The 21,370-nt window shown below is 41.9% G+C and overlaps 1 protein-coding gene across 4 annotated transcripts in view; it reads left to right on the top strand.

Annotated features, from left to right (window-relative positions):
- The window catches only part of CFAP61 (cilia and flagella associated protein 61), a 302,253-nt gene that overhangs the window by 223,685 nt on the left and 57,198 nt on the right, over positions 1-21,370 (top strand). For all 4 annotated transcript variants that reach the window (XM_017541511.2, XM_017541510.2, XM_037743091.1 and 1 more), the window contains 3 exons: positions 989-1,281; positions 12,826-13,153; positions 14,519-14,610. In XM_017541511.2, coding sequence (XP_017397000.1) covers positions 989-1,281; positions 12,826-13,153; positions 14,519-14,610 — 713 coding nt within the window. The remainder of the gene's footprint in view (positions 1-988; positions 1,282-12,825; positions 13,154-14,518; positions 14,611-21,370) is intronic.

Below are 21,370 nucleotides of genomic sequence, written 5' to 3'. Positions count from 1 at the left end.
ATTTCCTCAACCAAATTGAATTAATACACTTGCCATGTATTTTGGCTTGTAAAATTCCTTTTCATGCTATTTCATGAACATGAGAAAAACAGGGAAAGATTCAATGAAATGTACATTTTGTGGTAAAATTGGTATAACCTACCTGGAAAATTAGTCTACAGCAGTTTATTACTTTGTGAAAATTTGAAAATGCCAATTCAATGTCAAAAATAGCATATACTACATTTCATTAACTTAATAGTGTCATTGATCTGAAAACTGATAAAATAGAACAGCATATGTAATTACTTCTGTAGTCTTTTTGAGAAATGTAAATAGTATAGACTATTAATCAGCAAAACGCTCTTACACAAGGGAAATCTGTCAAGATTATTTTGCGATTTTATTTTTGCTAACCAAAATACTGTCCTTCAGTCCCTTCAGCTAGGTCTTGACATATTAAATTCTAAAAATCAGTACCGAATCTTTGTAAAATTATCTGTTGAAAAGCAGAATGTTCTAACTTTTATTCTCAAAAAAGGAAAAGCTTCCTTGAAATCAATCCAGTTCAACATTTAAATATTAAAATATCAGTAACATCATTAGCATGAATTTTTTTGACCATTGCCTTTTTGTCTGTAAGGAAGAATGAGTGTGCATGCCAACATTAGTAATTTTGTTTCCTTAATAAGTACAGCAAATCGGGAACAAAAACAAGATAAAAGGTTTTTTTTCTTAGACGGTTTCATTCGGCGTAATTTCAACTTCAAATTATAAGACCATAAATGAATGTCCTACTTCTGCATTAAAAGTGCTTGACTACTTTGTGGGATGTTTTGTGTCGATTCTTTACTAAATTATCTTGGTCGCCGTTGCTAGGTAACACCACTGGCTTCCTGCAGCTGAAAAAATGAAAGGGTTATAAGGAGCAATTCGGTATTATTAGCGTTTGTCTAAGGTTTTTTGGTTTTCTGAACTGTATATCTTAGTGTTTTCCCTTCTTTCCTAGGGAATGTCATTGTCTATGGGAATACAATTGATACTTACACCACCGTGGAGACGCTCTTGAACCTTGGCGTGAGCGGCAGCCGCATCCACCTCGTGCAGCCCCCGCCTGCCTCGAGCATCACCTGCATCAACAACTACTCGGTGGAGAGCGCGGTGGCGGATGCGCTCAGAGCCTCCGGAGTCACCATTTACCGGGATGCGATCCTGGCCCAGTGGAATGATGGCCTGCACCCGGACCCCATCTACAGCGCCTCCTTCACCGCACCCACCGAGCCTTTCAGACTCCAGTGCTCTGTAAGTGGATTCCCGCAAACCTCACCCACCAGCCAGGGACGGCGGCCGCCTCCAAGGGATTTGGGGGTCTGGAAGATTGCGGGGAGGGAATTTGTAGTCGCAGATGTTGGATTTTGTTTTCTGTCTGTTCAGCTTACCTCCTGCTGGGTAACAACCCACCCTAGACCCAGTGGCATAAAGCAGCAACGATGTTTATTATCCTTCTCTCTCCTGGTCGGGGGCTTTGGCTGGACTCAGCTGGGACATTCTCACTGGAGCGCGCTTATGCGGCTGAGGTCAGGCAGTGGGCGGGCTGGAATCGTCTCAAAAGCGCGGTCATTCACATGTCTGGCTGTTGATCCTGAATCAACTTCAGATGAGACTTTGGCCGGGACACTTAAAAGTGGCCCCTTCATGGGACTGGCTTCCTCACAACATGGTGTTTTGGGTCTGAGAGTGGTAGAGTGGAGAGAGAGGCGGTGTCAGCCGTGTCACCGTGGATGACCTGGCCTTGGAAATCAAACAGCATTCCTCCCACCACATTCTATTTGCTAGAGGCAAGTCGCTAGGACCAACTCATAGTCAAGGAGTGGGAAATTAGACCCTGCCTGTTCATGGAAGGGAGGTCAAAGAGCTTGTCATGCCCCAGGACATTCTGTCAGCTCATCATGACAGCTCTGTAAGGGGAAGTATCCCCAATTTACAGATGAGAACACTGTGGCTCTAAGTCAGTGGTGGTGCTGGTTCCCGGCCTAGGGTGGCAGGGTCCCAAGGTCTATGCTGCCGTTAACCTCTTAAGATTCTGGCAACAGCAATAGTGAGTCCTCTGGCAGTGCGTATAGAGAGAGCACTTTCCTTTCCAGGTGGGTGACACCCCACCTTCCAGCCTGTGTTCTCAGAGTTTCCAGCTCAGGAGGTTAGTAGAAGCCCTCGGGGGAGACAGAGGGAAGGGGCCTGTCCATCTCGCTGAGAAGCAATGGACCCTTGCTTGAAGGGGAGGCTGAGGTCAGTGTGAGGATGACGGTTGTGTAGGTCAAGGGTGTGTCTTAGCAGTTGTGATAAAGACTGCCTGCTAACATCCAGTGGGCAAGCCAGTTAGGGGCAGAGGTTCACAGCAGGCCCTTACCTAGGAGTAGGGGGTGATCAGCCTAAGTCAGGGTTCTCACTCAGGGGCTGTTAAGGGTTGAGGATAGCGGCTCTCACCCCTACCCGGACCCAGAGCTCAAAGGACAGGGGCTCAAAGCAGACCGCTAAAAAAGACTAAAAAAGAAGATATTCTTTAGAATCTCTCATTTTATCCTGAGATATGTGGAAATTTTGTATTCTACTTTTTAGTGCATTCATTTATTCATTCATTACATAAATATTTATTGAATATCTGCTAGGTCCCAGGTCGTGTCCTAGGTGTTAGGGATGTAACAGTGACAAAGACAGGGTAAGTCCATTTTATTTTAAAAAGTGATAATGTCTATACATGTATGTCTTGACACCTATTTAGGACAGGAAATATCAAATTTTTTTTTTTTTTTTTGAGACAGAGTTTCGCTCTTGTTACCCAGGCTGGAGTACAATGGCACAATCTCGGCTCACCGCAACCTCAGCCTCCTGGGTTCAGGCAATTTTCCTGCCTCAACCTCCTGAGTAGCTAAGATTACAGACACACGCCACCATGCCCAGCTAATGTTTTGTATTTTCAGTAGAGACAGGGTTTCACCATGTTGACCAGGATGGTCTCGATCTCTTGACCTCGTGATCCACCCACCTCAGCCTCCCAAAGTGCTGGGATTACAGGCTTGAGCCACCGCGCCTGGCTCAAAATATTTTTGCCCAAATTTTCCCTCAAAAATGGCAAACCTGAAGGATTGCCACATTTATCCTGGAGCACCTCTAGGTGAGCGTCTGTGCCCTCTTCAGGAAGCAGAGGCCTGAGAAAACCTCCATAAACATCCCATTGATTAGCAGCTCTTCTGATCTTCACTTTCCTATTCAGACTGGAATCAAACTCCTGTCAAAAATATCTGGCAAATTAAATTGACCCTTGAACACATGAGGAGTAAGGGCACCAACCCTCCTCACAAAGTTGAAAACCCACATAGAACTTTTGACTCTCCAAAAACATAGCTACGAAAAGCCTACTGTTGACCAGAAGTCTGACCAATCACATAAACAGTTGATTATATAAACACGTTTTGTATTTTATATGTATTATATGCTCTATCCTTACAATAAAGTAAGTCAGAGTAAAGATATGAAGACAATCATAAGGAAGAGAAAATATATTTATTATTCATTAGATGGAAATGGATCATCATAAAGGTCTTCATCCTCATTGCCTTCACACTGAGTAGGCTGAGGAGGAGAAGGAAGAGGAGGGGCGGGTCTTGCTGTCTCAGGCAGAAAAAAAATCTATGTGTAAGTGACACGTAGTTCAAATCCATGTTGTCCAAGGTCAGCTGTAGCCTCAACTGCCTCGATCCAAGGCACCTTCCTGCTACGTTTTCCTCCTAATGCAGTCTGGGTCAGACATCAGCCTGTTTGCTGTTGTATTCTTTCTCCTACCTTCCCTGGTCTGCTTGGCATCACAATGAATGGCCCCTGCAGATGACATTTCCCAGCCTCTATAATTCTCTAATTTTTATCTGTATGTGGCCAACAGTTTGTTCCTGTGGGAGATTAGACATGAAAAGGGGGAGTCAGGGTAGGTGTCTCTCATGCTGTCTGCTTTGGGCAGCATCTGTTAGGCCAGTAAGCACCTCTTGGCAGGGATGAATGTCCATCTTCTTCACTGTGGTCTTGGTGTTGTGGATTGAATTACATCCCCCAGAAAGATATGTTGGTGTCCTAACTCCCAGTACCAGTGAACATGACCTTATTTGGAAATAGAATCTTTTTCGATATAAACAAGTAAAGACAAAGTCATCCTGGGTCAAGGTGGGCCTTAAATCCGATGATCGATGTTCTTAAATAGAGAGACTTGATGGCATGCAGGGACACACAATGAAGAGAGCCTCATGACAGTGGAGGCAGAGGTTGGTGTGACGACAGCTACAAGTCATGGAATGGCAGGAATTGCTAGCAACCGCCAGGAACTAGGAAGAGGCAGGGAAGGCTTCTTCCCTAGAGCCTCTGGAGGGAGCATGGTCCTGACAATACCTGGATTCAGACTTCTAGTCTCCAGAACTGTGAAATAATACATTTCTCTTGTCTTGAGCTACCCAGTTTGTGGTACTTCATTACAGCAGCCCTAGAAAACTAAAGCGGGTGATGTTACAAGTGTATGTACCTACTTAAACTATCATTTTTATAACTGGAATCGTACATTTTCTATTTGGCTTCCTTCACTCAGCATGGTGATTTTGAGATTCAATATAGTTCTGTGTATCAATAGTTCATTCCTTTTTATGGCTGAATAGTATTCCATTGTATGTATATATCTCATTTTGTTTATTCATTGGCCTGCTATGCACATTTATACATGTCTTTGTGTGGATATTTTTATTTCTGTTATCTAGAAATCTAAAGATGTCTAAGTCATATGACAGGTGGATGTTGACCTTTTTAAGAAGTTGCCATGTTGCTCTCCAAAGTAGCTATACCATTTTACGTTTCCATCAGCAATGTAGGCGAGTTCCAGATGCTCCAAGTCCTTGTTAGCACTTGGTATTGTCAGTCTAATTTTAGCCACACTTGTGGGTGTGGCATGGTGCATCATTGTGGTTTTTTTTTTTTTTTTTTTTTAGATGGAATCTCACTCTGTCGCCAGGCTGGAGTGCAGTGGCGCAATCCTGGCTCACTGCAACCTCCGCCTCCCTGGTTCAAGCAATTATCCTGCCTCAGCCTCCCAAATAGCTGGGACTACAGGCATGCACCATCACGCCCAGCTAATTTTTGTATTTTTAGTAGAGACGGGGTTTCACCGTGTTGTTCAGGATGGGCTGCATCTCATAACCTCGTGATCTGCCTGCCTTGGCCTCCCAAAGGTTGTGATTTTTTAATTTGTGCTTTCCTGACGATTAATTATGTTTGGCATCTTTTCATGTCTTTAGTAGCCATTAGTATTTCTCCTTTTTGTGAAGTGTTCAAGCCATTATAAATGTATTTAAAATTCTTAAATTTCCAATTGATCACTGCTAGTTTACAAAATGTGATGTATTTTGTATATAAACATTGTAACTTGAAACTTTGCTACATCACTATTAGCTTTCGTAGTTGCTTTTTAGGTCCATAAACAGTCATGCATATAGAGGCAGTTTTACTACTTCTTTCTTGATATTTAGGTCTTTTATTTCAGTTACTTGCCTTATTCTATGCACTAGGACCTACAATGCAATGTTGAATAAAAGTGGGGGAAACAGACATCCTTGCCTTGTTCCATATCCCAGGGAGAACTTTTAGGCTTTCACTATTAAGTACGAGAGAATTTGGCTTTGGATTTTTCTTTGGTGCTTTTTATCACACTGAAGAAGTTACCTTCTATTCCTAGTTTGTTTGGAGGTTTTATCATGAATGGCTGTTGAATTTTGTTAAGTGAATTTTCCATATTTCTTAAAAAGAAATATTTTCTTAAAATTAAGAAATATTTCTTAAAAAGAAATATGAAAATTTTCTTCTTAATTCTTTAATAAAGTTAATTACATTGATCAATTTTTAGAAATGTTCAGCCAACCTTAATTAAATCTCTGGAATAAACCCTAATTGGTCATAATGCATTATCTTTCTGTATGTTGTTAAATGTTATTTGCCAATATGCTTTAATAATTTTCTAAACTATTTTGCAACTATATTCATGAGAGATGGTGATCTATAATTTTCTATTTTTGTAATGTCCTTGTAAGATTTTGGTGTTCAAGCTATGTTGGCCTCATAAAAAAAATTTGGGCAATGTTCCCTCCTTATTTATTTTCTGAAAAAGTTTGCACAAGATTGGTATTTTTTCTTTCTTGGATGTTTGACAGAATTAACCAGGGAAACAATCTGGGCCTGGAGTTTATATTGTTGAAAGGCTTTTGATAACAAATTTGTTTTTTTAACTAGACTTAAGGCTACTCAAATTTTGTGCTTCTTCTATAAGTTTTTGTAAGTTGTAATTTTTAAGAAATGTGTCTATTTCATTTAAGTTTGTCAGATTTGTTGGCATTAAGTTTTTCACATATTATTTTATTATCTGTTTGATGTCTAGGATCTGCAGTAATAACCCCTCATTTACTCCTGATATTGGCGAATTGTGTTCAGTCTTTCTGACTCTCTTTCTCTCTCTCTCCCAGTGTACATAGGGAATTGTCAATTGTATTGATCTTTTTCAGTTAAACAGCATTTGAGTCTGTTAATTTTCTCTATTATCTGTCAGTTTTCTCCTCCATTGATTTCTGCTCTTAATTATTTTCTTCTTTCTTCTTGCTTTGGATTTACTTTACCCTTCTTTTTTCTAGTTCCCTAAGATAGTGTTTTAAGTCATTGATTTATATAAGCATTTCAGCTGTAACTTTTCCATTATGTTTTAGCTGCATCCCATAAACTTATACATTAACTTTTCATTATCACTTAGTTCAAAATATTTTTAAATTTCCCTGTGATTTTTTTATTGAACGTTGGATTATTTAGAAGTGTATTGTCTAATATTCAAATATTTAAAGTTTTCCTAAATGTTATATTTTTAATTGATTTCTAGTTTAGTGTTGTTATGATCAGAGAATAGTGTTTTAAGATTTATGGCCAGGCACAGTGGCTCATGCCTGTAATCCCAGCACTTTGGGAGGCCGAAGTGGGCAGCTCACTTGAGGTCAGGAGTTCGAGACCAACCTGGCCAACAGGGTGAAACCTCATCTCTACTAAAAATATGAAAATTAGCGTGACATGGTGGTGCATGCCTGTAATCCCAGCTACTCGGGAGGCTGAGGTGGGTGAATCATTTGAACCCAGGAGGTGGGGCCACTGCATTCAGGCCTGGGCAACAGAGCAAGACTCTGTCTCAACAACAACAAAAGATTTATTGAGACTTGTTTTATGTCCAAGCATATGGACTAATTTTGTGAACATATAAGGAATATATATTATGTGCTTGTTGAGTTTAATGTTCTATAAATAACAGTTCAGTATGGTGATAGTGATGTTAGACACTCATATGTCTTTACTGATATTTTTGTCTCATTCTGTCAATCGCTGAGAGAAGGGTGTTAAAACTTCTTACTATTATTGTAGAAGTTTCTGTTTTTCCTTTTAATTCTTTCAATTTTTGCTTTATCTTTTTGGGGGCTCTGTTATTAAGCCCATGAGCATTTATAACTGTTGTATAAATCTGCCTTGTGAATTGTGCCTTTTATCATTATGATATGTCCTTTATCTCTGATATTGAATAATATCCCTTAAGGTCCAGATTATGTGATATTAACATGACCATTCCATTCTTTTTATACTTACTGTTTGCATGATATATTTCCCATCCATTTACTTTTTACTTATCTATGTCTTTGTGTCTAAAGTGTGTCTCTTGTAGGCATCATAAAGGTTATATTAGTATTTTTAGTGTGGCATAACAAATTACACAAATTTGGCAGGTTAAAACAACATTCATTTACTAGCTTATAGCTTTGTAAGTCAGAAATGCAGGCAAGGTGTGGCTGGCTTCTCTGCTTAGGGATCCTCGAGGCTCAAATCAAGGTGCCAATCAGGCTGTATTCTATCTGGAGCTTGGAGTCCTCTTCCAAGCTTATGTGATAGTGATAGAACTTAATTCCTTGCAGCTGAAGACTGAGGTCCTCATTTCCTTGCTGGCCCAGCCAGGGGCCAGTCTCAGCTCCTAGATACCATTCATATTTCTTGCCTCATGACCCCTTCCATCTTGAATCCAGCAACAGAGAATCTTATTCATGTCAAATTCCCTTCACATTTCAAATCTTTCTTCAGGAAAAGCCTGGTCCCTTTTAAGGGTTTACCTGATCAGGTCAGACCCACCGAGCATGATCTCCCTGTCTTAAAGTCACATGTGCCATATTAACATCACCTTACACCTTCACAGTTCACACTTGTACTTAAGGAAGAGGCAGGAATCTTGGGGGTCATCTTAGACTTCTACCTACCACATGCTTTTTATCCTTTCTATCTCTGCATTTTATTTAAAGTACTTAGACCATTAATATTTAATGTAATTACTGACATGATTAGATTTAGATCTACCATTTTATTATTTGCTTACTGTTTGTCCCCTCTTCTTTTTTTTTCTGTTCCCCCTTGCCTGCTTTCTACAGGATTATTAGAGTATTTTTTTAGTAGTCTATTTCAACTGGCTTTTTAACTATATCTTATTTTTTTAGTGATTGCTCTATGGATTATAATACACATCAGCAATCTTTCATGTTCAATAGAGTTGATTTGTACCATTTCACATAAAATGTAAAAACCTTGCAGCTATGCAGTTCCTTCTCCCCATATTCTGGATGTCTATTTTGTTAACAGCCATTCTGTAGATTACATCTACGCAGATTGAAAAATCAGTAAGATAATATTGTAATCTTTGTTTTAAGGTCACATATATTTTGAAGAATTAAAAAGAAGAGTCTTTCATAGATACTCAGATATTTTCTAATTTTCTTGTTCTATATTCCTTTTTGAAAATCCAAGTCTCCCTTCAGCCTGAACAACCCATAGAGCATTTATTGTATTGTAGGTCTCCTAAAAAGTAATCCTCTAGTTTTGCTCCATCTGAAAATATATGTTGCTTTCATTCTTAAAGTTTATTTTCGCTGAATATAGAATTCTGGGATAATAGGTTATTTTTTTTTCAGCACTTGAAGATGCTTTTGCACCATCTTCTGACATCCATGCATTTTTATTTTAAAATCTGCACTCATTTAAAACATTCCCCTATATGTCTTTTTCCATTGGCTGCTTTCAAAGTCTCCTCTTTATCCTTGGTTTTCAGCGGTTTGATGCTATGGATATTCTGTGTTTACTATGTCTCTAAGCATGGGGGGTTTTTTTGTTTTGTTTTGTTTTGTTTTGTTTTAGTTGTCTTGTTTGGGGCAATTCTTGAATCTGTAAATTTATGATTTTCACTAAATTTAACAAGTTATTGGCCATTTTTTCTTATCCCATTCTTCTCTCTTCTCCTTCTGGGATTCCAATTACGTATCTGTTAGAGTGTTTTATATTGTTCCCTGGGGCTCTAAGGCTCTGTTTATTTGTTTCCATCTCTTTTTTCTCTTTCTCACTGTTCTTCAAATTGGATAGTTTCTATTGATATAACTTCAAGTTCACTGACTCTTTCCTATATCATTTGTATTTTTCTATTGAAGTATAAGATGACTACAGCTCACTCTCAAAAAAAAAAAAAAAAAAAAGCCTCTAAATTGAGGCCAGACACAGCGGCTCACACCTGTAATCCTAGCACTTTGGGAGGCCAAGGTGGTTGGATCGCCTCAGCTCAGGAATTCAAGACCAGCCTAGGCAATATGGTGAAGGCCGTCTCTACAAAAAAAGCACCAAAATTAGCCAAGTATGGTGGCATGCACCTGTAGTTCCAGCTACATGGTGGGGGCTGAGGCAGAAGGATCTCTTGAACCCAGGTGGTAAAGCTACAGTGAGATGAGATCTTGCCACTGCCCTCCAGCCTGAGTGACAAAGTGAGACCCTGTTTCCAANAAAAAAAAAAAAAAAAGACTAAATTAAATGCCTGTATGTTGAAATAGGGAGAAAAAATAATTTAAAAAACAAACTTTAAAAAGAAAACCTCTAAAATGAGGGAAATTATCCCCATTCTGGTCATTTCTCCAAGCTTGTACTCTAATATCCAAGCTACCCAAACTTTTAAATACTAATAAGAGTCCTCTTATATCAGAATTTACAGTTATTATCAGTGGGAGGATCCATCTCAGGTGGTTATGCCTCCAAGGCAGGAGCAGAACTCTCTTGAAATTGGTGTTTTGTCCCCACATCAAAGCCTGTCCACACCCTGCCTGATGGTGCTGCCTCCTGGGCTCTTAGCAGGTGGCCCAGGCTCCAGCCACGTTAGGCTGCAGTGACAGTGGCTCTCAAGGCAGACTTTCCCGTCTTGTCAGCATTCATTTCTCCAACTAGATCATGAGCTCCATGCTGATGTTTTTCACCAAGACATTCTGGGGACCTTGCAAAGTGCCTGGCACAAGAAGTGCTTGTCTGAATGTATGAATGAATGAGGTTTATCAGACCACTAACTCCCACCCTTCTCCCTAGCTAACCAAGGGATTTTGTTCTCCTTAATCAGAATCACCAACATAAGTAGTCTTAAAATAGGTACTCAGAACATCAGTGTGGCCAGGCATTTCCTCTTTCTATTTGTACCCAATATGTAATATCCAGTTGGCATTACAGAAGTACATAGGCTGTATTTGCGAGGTCTGTAACTTGGAACACATGTTCCTATTAACAGTGTTGGTTTTGCTTATTCAGTTTTCAGTCTAGTTGACAAACTCCTATGAAACCCCAAATGTAGCCAAAATTGTGAATGCCTACATTAAAAGTATAACTAAACGTTACTGCAATACTAGTAATTTTTAAAACCCAGAAAAACAAGGACTAGTATATTTAATATGCTACTTAACAAAAAGTAGGCTTAATTAGAAAAAGAAAACTGGGAAGGTAGAAAAACTTTCGTAAGGATGCTGAAGGAGACTTCTGAACATTTTCAAGGACTCAAGAGGTTGATGGTACTGTTTTTATGTATAATTTAAATTCAAATCAGATATCTTTCTATATATTTATCTGGGTAGGAAATCTGTTTTTTTATAGAGATTGGGAAAGACAGGGAGAAAGCAAAAAAGGAGTGTAGGGAAACAGATTCAGAACCAGAGAGAGACTCAGAGAAATATATTTTCCTGTGGCCACTGGGTAAGAGTTATAAGACAGGAAAAAAGTAAAAGACTTAAAGAAGCTCCCTGGGATGGGATTAGAAAACTGAGTTAATAAAGACAGAGCAAGGACGCAGAGCATGTTGGCTCCCTGTGATAGAGCCAAGGACATCACACAGAGGATGGATCTGAGTCCCACCGTCTAATAGAACCTTCTTCAAGACAGAAATCGGCTGTATCTGCACCGCCCAATATGGTAGCCACTAGCCACCTATAGCTATGAGCACTTGAAATGGGCTACTGTAACTGAGGAATGAAATTTTTTGTTATATTTAACTTAAATTAATTTAGATGTAAATATATGTAGACATGCATGACTAGTGGCTACAACAGGATCAGAAAGCTTCCTGAACCATTCGTGGGTGGGTGTAAGGCAGGAGTACTGAAGGAGCAGGCTACCTCTTGCCCAGGGACAGCTGATGTCTACACAGAGTGGAACAGGTAAGGGGGGTAAAGCAGGAATGTGAAGGAAGCAGGGAGATGGCCATCACTATGATTGGGACCCATGTCTTATGTTCATTTTTCAGCATGCTTTTAATAAGGTGGCAGATTATTTTTGGTAAAAATAGAATCAATTGAACTTACTTCATTTTGTCAGACAACTAAAGACAAAAACAACTAACTTGCACTGCTTTAGTGACTTTCAACATCAGGATGGAAGATGATGGCCAGATGAGCATGAGAAAGTGTTGAAATTTGAGCACAGAACGGCATGGGCATCATGTAAAGGGGTCGGTGGCCCCTCTACTTATGGCACCCTTGCACAGTGCCTGGCATATGGTAGATATGCCATCAATATTTCTTGAATGACTCTCTGTCATATCAGGGCAAGACGCAACAAGGCAGGAACCCAGACCTAGTAGATATAGAGACTGATGAAGCACCCATTTCTGGAGCATCATAAAGGGTCAGGCTTACTGGGTTTTAAAAGTTAGCAATGGGCTGGGCGCGGTGGCTCACACTTGTAATCCCAGCACTTCGGGAGGCCGAAGCAGGTGGATCACGAGGTCAAGAGATCAAGACCATCCAGGCCAGCATGGTGAAACCCCGTCTCTACTAAAAAATACAAAAATTAGCTGGGTGTGGTGGTGCGCACCTACATTCCCAGCTACTTGGGAGGCTGAGGCAGGAGAGTTGCTTGAACCAAGGAGGCGGAGATTGCAGTGAGCCGAGATTGAACCACTGCACTCCAGCCTGGTACCTGGCGACAGAGTGAGACTCTGTCTCAAAAAAAAAAAAAAAAGTTAGCAATGGGCAGTCTGAAAACTGAAGACTGGATGAGGTCACCCCAAGAAGGAACCTGCAGATACGCGAGTGTCAGACAGGAAGGGAAAGAGGATGGAGGCTGAGCTAGAGCTGTTCAAAATGTAGGAGCATAAGGGGAAGGCAGGATCTGTACAAATATAAACCCTCTTATATGGAAAAACCACTCACTCTGTGGGAGATATTTCATCACTGGATGTCTAAATGGAGTGAATAAAAGAGTGACATTTGGGAATCTTAATGTGTTTTTCATACCCAAGACAATCTATCTCTCATACAAACACAAGCAACATGGTAACAAACTTTGTTTACGTATTTTTGTACCCCAAATAATAAAATGCCCTGGAGAATAGTCACACTCTTGAGAAGGTTAAAAAAAAAGAGTGATAACTGGATATTTCTGTGATTTTTCAATTTGTAGATGTTTTTCAGCTTCTGTGAGAAGAAGGTGGATTACGAAACATTTAAAGCACTCAATGATGCATGTCTTGTGTATGACGGTCGACTTGTGATTGATACCAGCTTCCACACCAATGACATAGCCATCAGAGCTGCTGGCTCCCTCACCAAATTCTCCAATAGATATTACTCAAATGAGTGGACTCACAGCAACTTCAGTTCCAAAGAAATTGGCTTCCAGTTGGCAGCAGCTATGCTATATCTCTTTGATCCAACCCTTGAGCCTGTGACCGAGCCACCAGCTGATCTTGACCGGCTCATCCCCATGTACAAAGGAGCCAAGATTCAAGGTAGACTTCCTTCTCCTTGATAAAGCCACAGATTAGGTATGGGTCAGCAGTCAGGCCAGCCCTCCAGGTTTCTCTTAGGGTTGGGGAAAAGGCTCCTTGGTACCTCAATGGGTTGCCACAGAGACAGAGAAAGGGTCTATCTAACTTCTGAAGCATTTATTACAAACCTGGAATCATTGTTATTATGGCTATTTGCATTTGAGCATTTATTACGGACCACATCCTAAATGGGGTTCCCATTTTACAGATAAGGAAACAGAAAAGGGGATGATTATTAACTTGTCTGGATGTCTCACAGCTGGAAAGTGATGGTTTGCCCTGGCCTCTTACCCAAAACTTCCATTTTCACTGTTAAGTTCAGAGATAAGGAGACCCTTCCAGGCAGCCAGGCCTCAGTCTGCTCTTGGGATGGATAAGCTTAACCATTTGCAGCTGTAAAGCAGTGCACTTTTATCCTGTAAACCTTTTTGGCCCCTAGGGAGGAGATGATTTCATGAGTAATGCAGGGTTCCTTCATGTTTAGGGGGTGTGAGAAATACCTTTGAAAATGGTGTTTCTGAATGTTGTGGACCTTCTACCAGAAAAATGCACTAATTTATAAAATTATGTGTTCACTTCCTGGAGGCTTGTGGATGAACCCACAAAGGTATACGTAGACCCCCAGGGTGTCCACGGAGCCCAGTCCAGTCAACAGAATGCCAGACTACAGAGACAAAAGCCCCCCCATGCCATCATTGTCTTCCTCTTCCTAACTAGGCAGCCCCACAGGATCTTGCGTTGCTTCTCGCTCTGGGTGAGAGCTGAGGAAAGGTGATGGTGTGGGCAGGCAAGAGGAAGGAGGGCGGCCAGAAGCCAGAGCTGGCGCAGGCCCACACCTCAGGGACAAGCCAAAATACTAGGAACTCGATAATGACAGTTTCTGAAACATTGAACAAAGAACTTTGTTGACGGTCCTAATTAAATTCAATTTTTAAATATTTTGGCTACGTTTTGGAGAAGTGATGAGGAATAGGAATGCCATATGCAACATTTAAGGCTTCTAAAGGTCTTGATCTGGTTTTGGCAGATATGGGTTAGGGTGTGGGGAGCTACGGATAATCACAGGATACACAAGATTGGCTTGGAGCATCCTGGAGCATTGGTGGCTCCATTATGGGATATTGTGTCACTTTCACATCAGTTTGGTTAAATAAATGTCAGCCACCCCAGGGAATTCCTTGCTGTTAGCGGCATGTTAGTGGAAAAGTTTGAGGAGCATACACCACTGCAAGCGTCTGTTTGTCCTGTCGTGAAAATGTGAGCTCTGTGACTCACCTCATTCACGATTAATTTTACTGTAAATGGAAAACTTGCTGTCTCCTCTAGGGGGCATTCTTCCCGGGTCTTACCATTATCTGCATATTGCCAAGCCTGCCATTCCAACTCCCTTGAAGACACAAATGGCACAGCCTGATTATGTAAGTATTATTTCTGAATTTCATTTTGCTTTCAAATACAAAACCTTGTTTATAAGAGCATGAAATTCTTTACTTGGAGTCTTTAACGTGTTGGTCCACACATTAGAAGCCTGCTGGAGTAGTCATCCCCCAAGATGGCCCTCAGTGACTCTTGTGCCTTGGTCTTCATGCCCTTGTGTGGCCCCTCCCACACTGAGTAGGGCTGACCTGTGTAGCCAACGGTATTGGGGAAATGACTGTGTGACTTCCAAGGTCAGGTCAGGTCAAGAAAGATACCATAGCTTCCAACTTGCACACTTCTAGATGACTTGCTGCCATGCTGTAGGGACCCCTTTAAAAAGGTCCATGTGGCAGGAAATTGAGGATTCCTGCACCAGCCATGATCAGTTTGCCGGTTGCCGGGCAGATGAGTGCACCACCTTGGAAGCTGATCCTCCACCCTCATTCAAGCCTTCAGGTGGCCGCAGCTGCAGCCAGCGTCTTGGCTGAAAACATGAAAAGCCTTGAGCCAGCACCCCCCAGCTAAGCCACTGTCTGCTCCTGACTCCCAGAGACCATGAGATAACAAAAATTTATTGTTGTTTTAAGCCATTACTTTTTTACCCCCCATTTATTTATTTTATTGCATTTTAGGTTTTGGGGTACATGTGAAGAACATGCAAAATTGTTGCATAGGTACACACGTGGCAGTGTGATTTGCTGCCTTCCTCCCCATCACCTACATCTGGCATTTCTCCCCTTGCTATCTCTCCCCAGCTCCCCACCCCTCACCATCCCTCCCCTATTTCCCCCCAACTGACCCCAGTGTGTAGTGCTCCCCTCCCTGTGTCCATGTATCCCATTACTGGGTATATATCCAAAGGATTACAAATCGTTCTACTATAATGACACGTGCACACGAATGTTCATTGCAGCACTGTTTACAACAGCAAAGACCTGGAACCAACCCAAATGCCCATCGACAACAGACTGGATAGGGAAAATGTGGCACATATACACTATGGAATATTATGCAGCCATCAAAAACGATGAGTTTGGGTCCTTTGTAGGGACATGGATGAACCTGGAAACCATCATTCTCAGCAAACTGACAGAAGAGCGGAAGATCAAACACTGCATGTTCTCACTCATAGGCGGGTGTTGAACAATGAGCCATTACTTTTTTTAATAGACTTTATTTTTTTAGAGCTGACTTTATTTTTTTAGAGCCGTTTTGGGTTCATAACAAAATTGAGCAGAGATGCAAAGCTTTCCCATATACCCCCAACCCTTCAGCAGACATATAGCCTCCTGCACTATCAACATCCCCCACCAGTGATATATTTCTTACAATTAATTAACCTACACTGGCACATTATTATCAGCCAAAGCCCATAGTTCACATCAGGGTTCACTCTTGGTTTTGTCCATTCTGTGGGTTTGGACAAATGGATAATGACACATATCCACCATTACAGGATCACACAGAGCAGCTTCACTGCCCTGAGAACCCTCTGTGTGCTGCCTGTCTGTCCCTTCCTCTGTCCTAAGGCCTGGCATCTACTGATCTTTTTGCTGTCCCAGTCACTTTGCCTTTTCCAAAATGTCATATAGTTGGAATCATACAGTCTTTAGACTTTTCAGGTTGGCTTCTTTCACTTAGTCATATGCATTTAAGCTTCCTCTATATCTCTTCATGGCTTGGCGGCTCGTTTCTTTTTGGCACTGAGTGATCCTCTGTTGTCTGGACGTATCTGTTTATTTATGCATTCACCTACTGAAGGATATTAAGCCTCTACATTTTGAGGCAACCTGGGATGCTTCGATAAATAACTGAAATATCCACTTTCATGTCAGTGGAGCAGGTAGATTGCTTAGCATCTGGAATGGCCGTGGAGACTCCACTGTTTTCCTCCCTTCCAGGAAAAGCACAAGCTGTGCATATGGGAATTCCCCTGTTTAAAGGACACAGGTGGTTGGTCAGTTGAAGAGCTTCTCTAATAAGATTCTCTGACACATGGTCCCAGCCTGGTGTGTGTTGTCATCTGGGGCCTTCTTTTTGCATATGTCACATTGGCTTTTTAGTCGATGAGGTGGACTGGAAGCTGTCTACTTAACTCCATTCCCATTTTCTTCTCCTGAATATTTTTGAGGGTGAACAAGATGACCAACTTAAACACATTTTCCAGGTTTCCTTAAGGACAGGGTCAGCCATGTGGCAGGTTCTGGCCAATGAGATGTAAGTAGAAGCTCTTGGAAATTTCCTTAAAAGGGAGCAGACTCAAATGGCACAGGTTCTGGTCTCTTCACCTCTCTCAATTCCAGCTGTTCCATTTCCTTCCCATGGACGTTGAACAAGCTCTTCAATATCTCTGCATTTCTGGGATTGCTGGGGAGCATATATATGAAAGGGGGCAGGCTCAAATAGCACAGGCTACGGGCTCTTCGCCCTTCTCAATCCCAGCTATCCCATTTCCTTCCCATGGACCTTGACCAAGTTCTTCAATGTCTCTGCATTTCTGGGATTGCTGGGGGGCATATAAAAGCAACACTGGAACAAAACACGTAGCCAGTAAGTGGTGAAGGTGGTTGTTTTCATCGTTATTCCAGATAAATAATGAAACCCAGTTCTTCCAGGAAAAGGGTAAATGCTGTGTGTTTAAAACTTACTTTCCTTCGCCCTTTCCCAGATTATTTTAGTTGTCCTGCACACATGGTCTGATGCAAAATTGTCTTATAATAAATGATCATCACTTATTATAGATCATCATAAATACAGTTCCAGTTTCTATCGCTGTGTAAAAAACACTTAGTGGCATAAAACAGCCATTTGATCCTACTCACAGATTCTGTGACAGGGCACAGTGAGTACAGCTTGTCTCTGCTCCACACTATCCGGAGCCTTAGTTGAGCAGACTGGAGAGTTAGATCAATGGTCCGGATCATCTGAGGGCTGGTTTACTAAATCTGAAGGCTTGTTACTCAGCTGAGCTGGGATGACTCGGGGACAGGAAGTGCTCACTGCAACCTCCCCACCTGGGCTGTCCTCACGTGCCTGGGCTTCCTTACAGCATGGTGGCCTCAGAATAGCCAGACTGCTCACATGGTGGCTCTGGGCTCCAAATGCACGTGTTATTGTGCAAGTTGGAAGCTGCATTGCCTTTTGTGACTCAGCCTCAAAAGTCACATGACATCACTTCTCCCACTCTCTGTTGGAGCAGTCACAGCAACCACTGAGATTCAAGGGGTGGGGGATAGAGAATCCATCTCTCAAGGCAGAGAGTGTCAAGGTCATATTGCAGGACAGTGTGTGGGATGGGGAAATTGTCATGGCATCTTTGGAAAGTACAATCTGCCACCAATGAGGTGGGGCATGAGGTAAATAGGATAAAGCCCAGAGTATTCACAGGCTAAGCACTTGGATCATTACAGATAAATAGCTTGAGTCTAATATGCACAAGAGCTAGAACATATTGCACTTGGTTTTAGCCAGAACCAGATACTTCAAGGACAGTGCATGATTTCCTACATGTGGTGTCGTTTATTTATGAGCCACTGACTCTCTAAATAAAGTCAGAGGAGGAGCCAAAAGGAGTTTTTAGATAATGAGAGCTTTAATAAGAGTGCAACTTAAATAGATTCTTTGGCTGGTGCTATGACAGTATGTGAACAGGACCCCTGACTTTAATTAACCATTTTGCCAGGTGGGCCTCCTTTTTAATTAGTACAGAAGATCTAAACAGATTTTTTCTTCCATTTTATTATCCAAAAAAAAAAAAAATGTAGGACGGCTCCATGGCAATCTTTTGGGGCTGGAATTAATTTGATTAAGTGAAATTGTTGCCAAAATGGTCAGGCAGTCACCTAAATATAGCCAATTGATCAAGAATGGAGTCCATTGAACAATATTTCACCAGAGGGATTGAATTACTATTCATACACTAGATGTAGCACAGACAAATCTTATCAGATGTTTATAGTGCTAATTGGAATATTTAAATCAGAAGATACTGTAGTAATTCATGAGCTCTTTGAGAGGTAACCTGACAAAAGGAAGAAAGGGGACCCCAAGTCGTCTACATAATAAACTAATTTACAGATTCCAGTCCACATGCTTTGTTGGCGAATATACCACAGAATAAAGAAATTTGTCACAACAAATTCTGCCTTGGATACCATCAAATTTAAAATTGTGTGTTCATCGTGAGAGCTGGGAACTTGATTTTTTGAACACCGAGTCTGACTAATCCTGTGTCTTCCATTTGGCATGAATTCCAGAGCCATTTTCCAACCTTTGTCAAAATCATAAAGAAACTCAAAAGGATAATTGTATTCAGGGAAAAAAAGAAGAAGAAAAACCATGTCAGAATCAGTGACTCCATCAAAATTTTAAATTTAATATCCACATTTTTAAACAATTTACTCTTAAAATAGGGGAAGACGCCAGGCATACGCTACCACATTGGAAGGTTGTGAAATAATCGTCCTGACCCCGGAACCCCTCACCATGTGAGCAGGGCTGGGAGGTGCCCTGTGACATCACTAGTGGAGCAGCTTTCTGTGAGCCATTGCAGAAAGACTTCTGGGCTTCACTGGCTTATCGTGTTCTGTCAGCGATTGTGAACAGGAATGCCCTGCACTACAAGAGTAATTTGTGTCTAAGAAGCCCCTGTATGAGTGAATTATATTTAACGTTAATACAACATATTTGGAGGCACTCTCAGTTCCCAGATGGCCCCTCCAGTGATGGTAATGTAGTGCCAAATCTCCTTAAAGTGGACACTGTTCCTTCCTTCCAAAGTTGAGATCAGCCATCAGTGCAGCCTCCTCATCGCTTTCTCTAGCGTGGCTTCTCTGGGACTCCAAGCCTTCCTCTCTGTGAAGCACTGTATGATAGGATCATGCAGACGAAACTTAGGGAGGACGCCAAAAGGTGATAATTCAGTGTTTACGTTTAAAAGTAAGACCAAAAAAAGCAACAGGTCCATAATTTTTTAAAAAATCACGAAAAATGATGCTGATGATAGACTGTCAGGGAACAGGATGACATTTAAGGGCACAAAGTGCTCGGGCTGTCACTGCTGTCAGCCTGCAGCGGGCAGGGCTCCTCAAGGACTTGTCATTTCACTACCAACTAAGTGACCATGACCGTCGTCTTGAGGTGCACAGCCTGGACTCCATACGTGAAATCCAAGTCAGCCCTTCTAAACATAAAGAAGTCCTTATAAGCTGAAGGCGGGGGATTGTAAGCTGAAGTGAGACTTTTGGCAAAGTCAGGATTTGTTAACCACACGGGCGGATCTCAAGGGGTGCCCCCTTGACACCTGGGCTCCCTTTTTTAATCACTTCGCACAATGAAACATAAAAGGAGGAGGAGGCCTGGGGAAGCCTGGCAGATAAAACTGTGCCAGTCTGTGGTGCATCCTCTCCCCGACACCAGCCTCACTGCCATGGTGCAGGAGCTGCCCCTCCTTGGAACGCACCTGCAGCTTTCCAGCTTTTTCACCAGTCATCCCCTACTGTGATGCGGACACCTACCCCTGGGTTCCAGAAGCCAAACCTAAAGCTGCTGTTTCTAAACACAACTGGGCTTTCAAGACTTGTGTTTAATTTAGAAATACACGCGGAGGTCACATACTTCACAGTCTGTATATCTACATAGATTTTAATTCTGAAATACTGCTGAATATCCCAGGCCATCAGGTAAAGTTGATACCAGGGGTTATTCTGTGAAGTCATGCGCCCCCAACCCCACCTGGTGCAATGGTGGGAGTCATTGCTTAGGCTGCGAAGTCAAGACTTGAGAAAGCACACGTGAATGAGCAAAAGCCCATGGGGCATCCAGGCCTAGAGAGAGGCCTGTGGAACGAGCCGAGGGCAAGGGGTTAGCAGAGGAGGAGGCCAGGCCCCTGCAGCCAGAGGCTCAGGCCTGGCTTCTTCCAAACTCTTCTCCAGAGGAGCCCACCCTTCCACACCAACTTCTTCCTGGAGCCTGCTTCCTTCCTTCCTTCCTTTCTTCCTTCCTTCCTTCCTTCCTTCCTTCTTTCCTTCCTTCCTTCCTTCCTTCCTTCCTTCCTTCCTTCCCTCTTTCCCTCCTTTCCTTCCTTCCTTCCTTCCTTCCCCCTTTCCCTCCTTTCCTTCCTTCCTTCCTTCCTTTCTTCCCTCTTTCCCTCCTTTCCTTCCTTCTTTCCCTCCTTCTCTTCCTTCCTTCCCTCCCTCCCTTCCCTTTTTTTCCTCCCTTCCCTCCTTTCTTCCCTCCCTCCCTTCCCTCCTTCACTCCCTCCCTTTCTTCCTTCCTTCCTTCTTTCCTTCCCTTCCTTCCTTTCTTCTTTCTTTCCTTCCTTTTTCCTTCCCTCCCTCCTTTCCTCCTTGCCTCCCTCCCTCCCCTCCCCTCCCCTCCTCTCTCCTCCCTTTCCCTGCCTTCTCTTTCATTCTTCCTTTATTACTTTCTCGCTCCCTCCCCCTCTCCCTCAATTTGCTCATCAAAAAATCTAGTTTCTTGCCATGGCACAGCCTGAGTATTTAAAAATAACTTGTCCTCACTTTAGAAGTAATGATCAGTTTTTAAAAATGAGAAACTGCATAGTCAAATAACCATAAGGATAAACAATAAAAATCATCCAGTCTCTCAACCGCAGAAAGTGACCATTAACATTTTGTGAAAATGTTGATACAAAACAAATGAAATGATACTGTGCACTTTTGTGAACTACTTCTACAGTATAAAATGTACTGTGAACATATCTCCCTGTTGTGAAATATATTTGAACACTAATTTTTT

The sequence above is a fragment of the Cebus imitator genome, unplaced genomic scaffold (genome assembly GCF_001604975.1).
Source record: "Cebus imitator isolate Cc_AM_T3 unplaced genomic scaffold, Cebus_imitator-1.0 Scaffold134, whole genome shotgun sequence".
NCBI classification, from domain to species: domain Eukaryota; kingdom Metazoa; phylum Chordata; class Mammalia; order Primates; family Cebidae; genus Cebus; species Cebus imitator.
The sequence above is the reverse complement of the archived record's forward strand: the minus strand, read 5'-3'. Positions and strand labels throughout refer to the sequence as shown.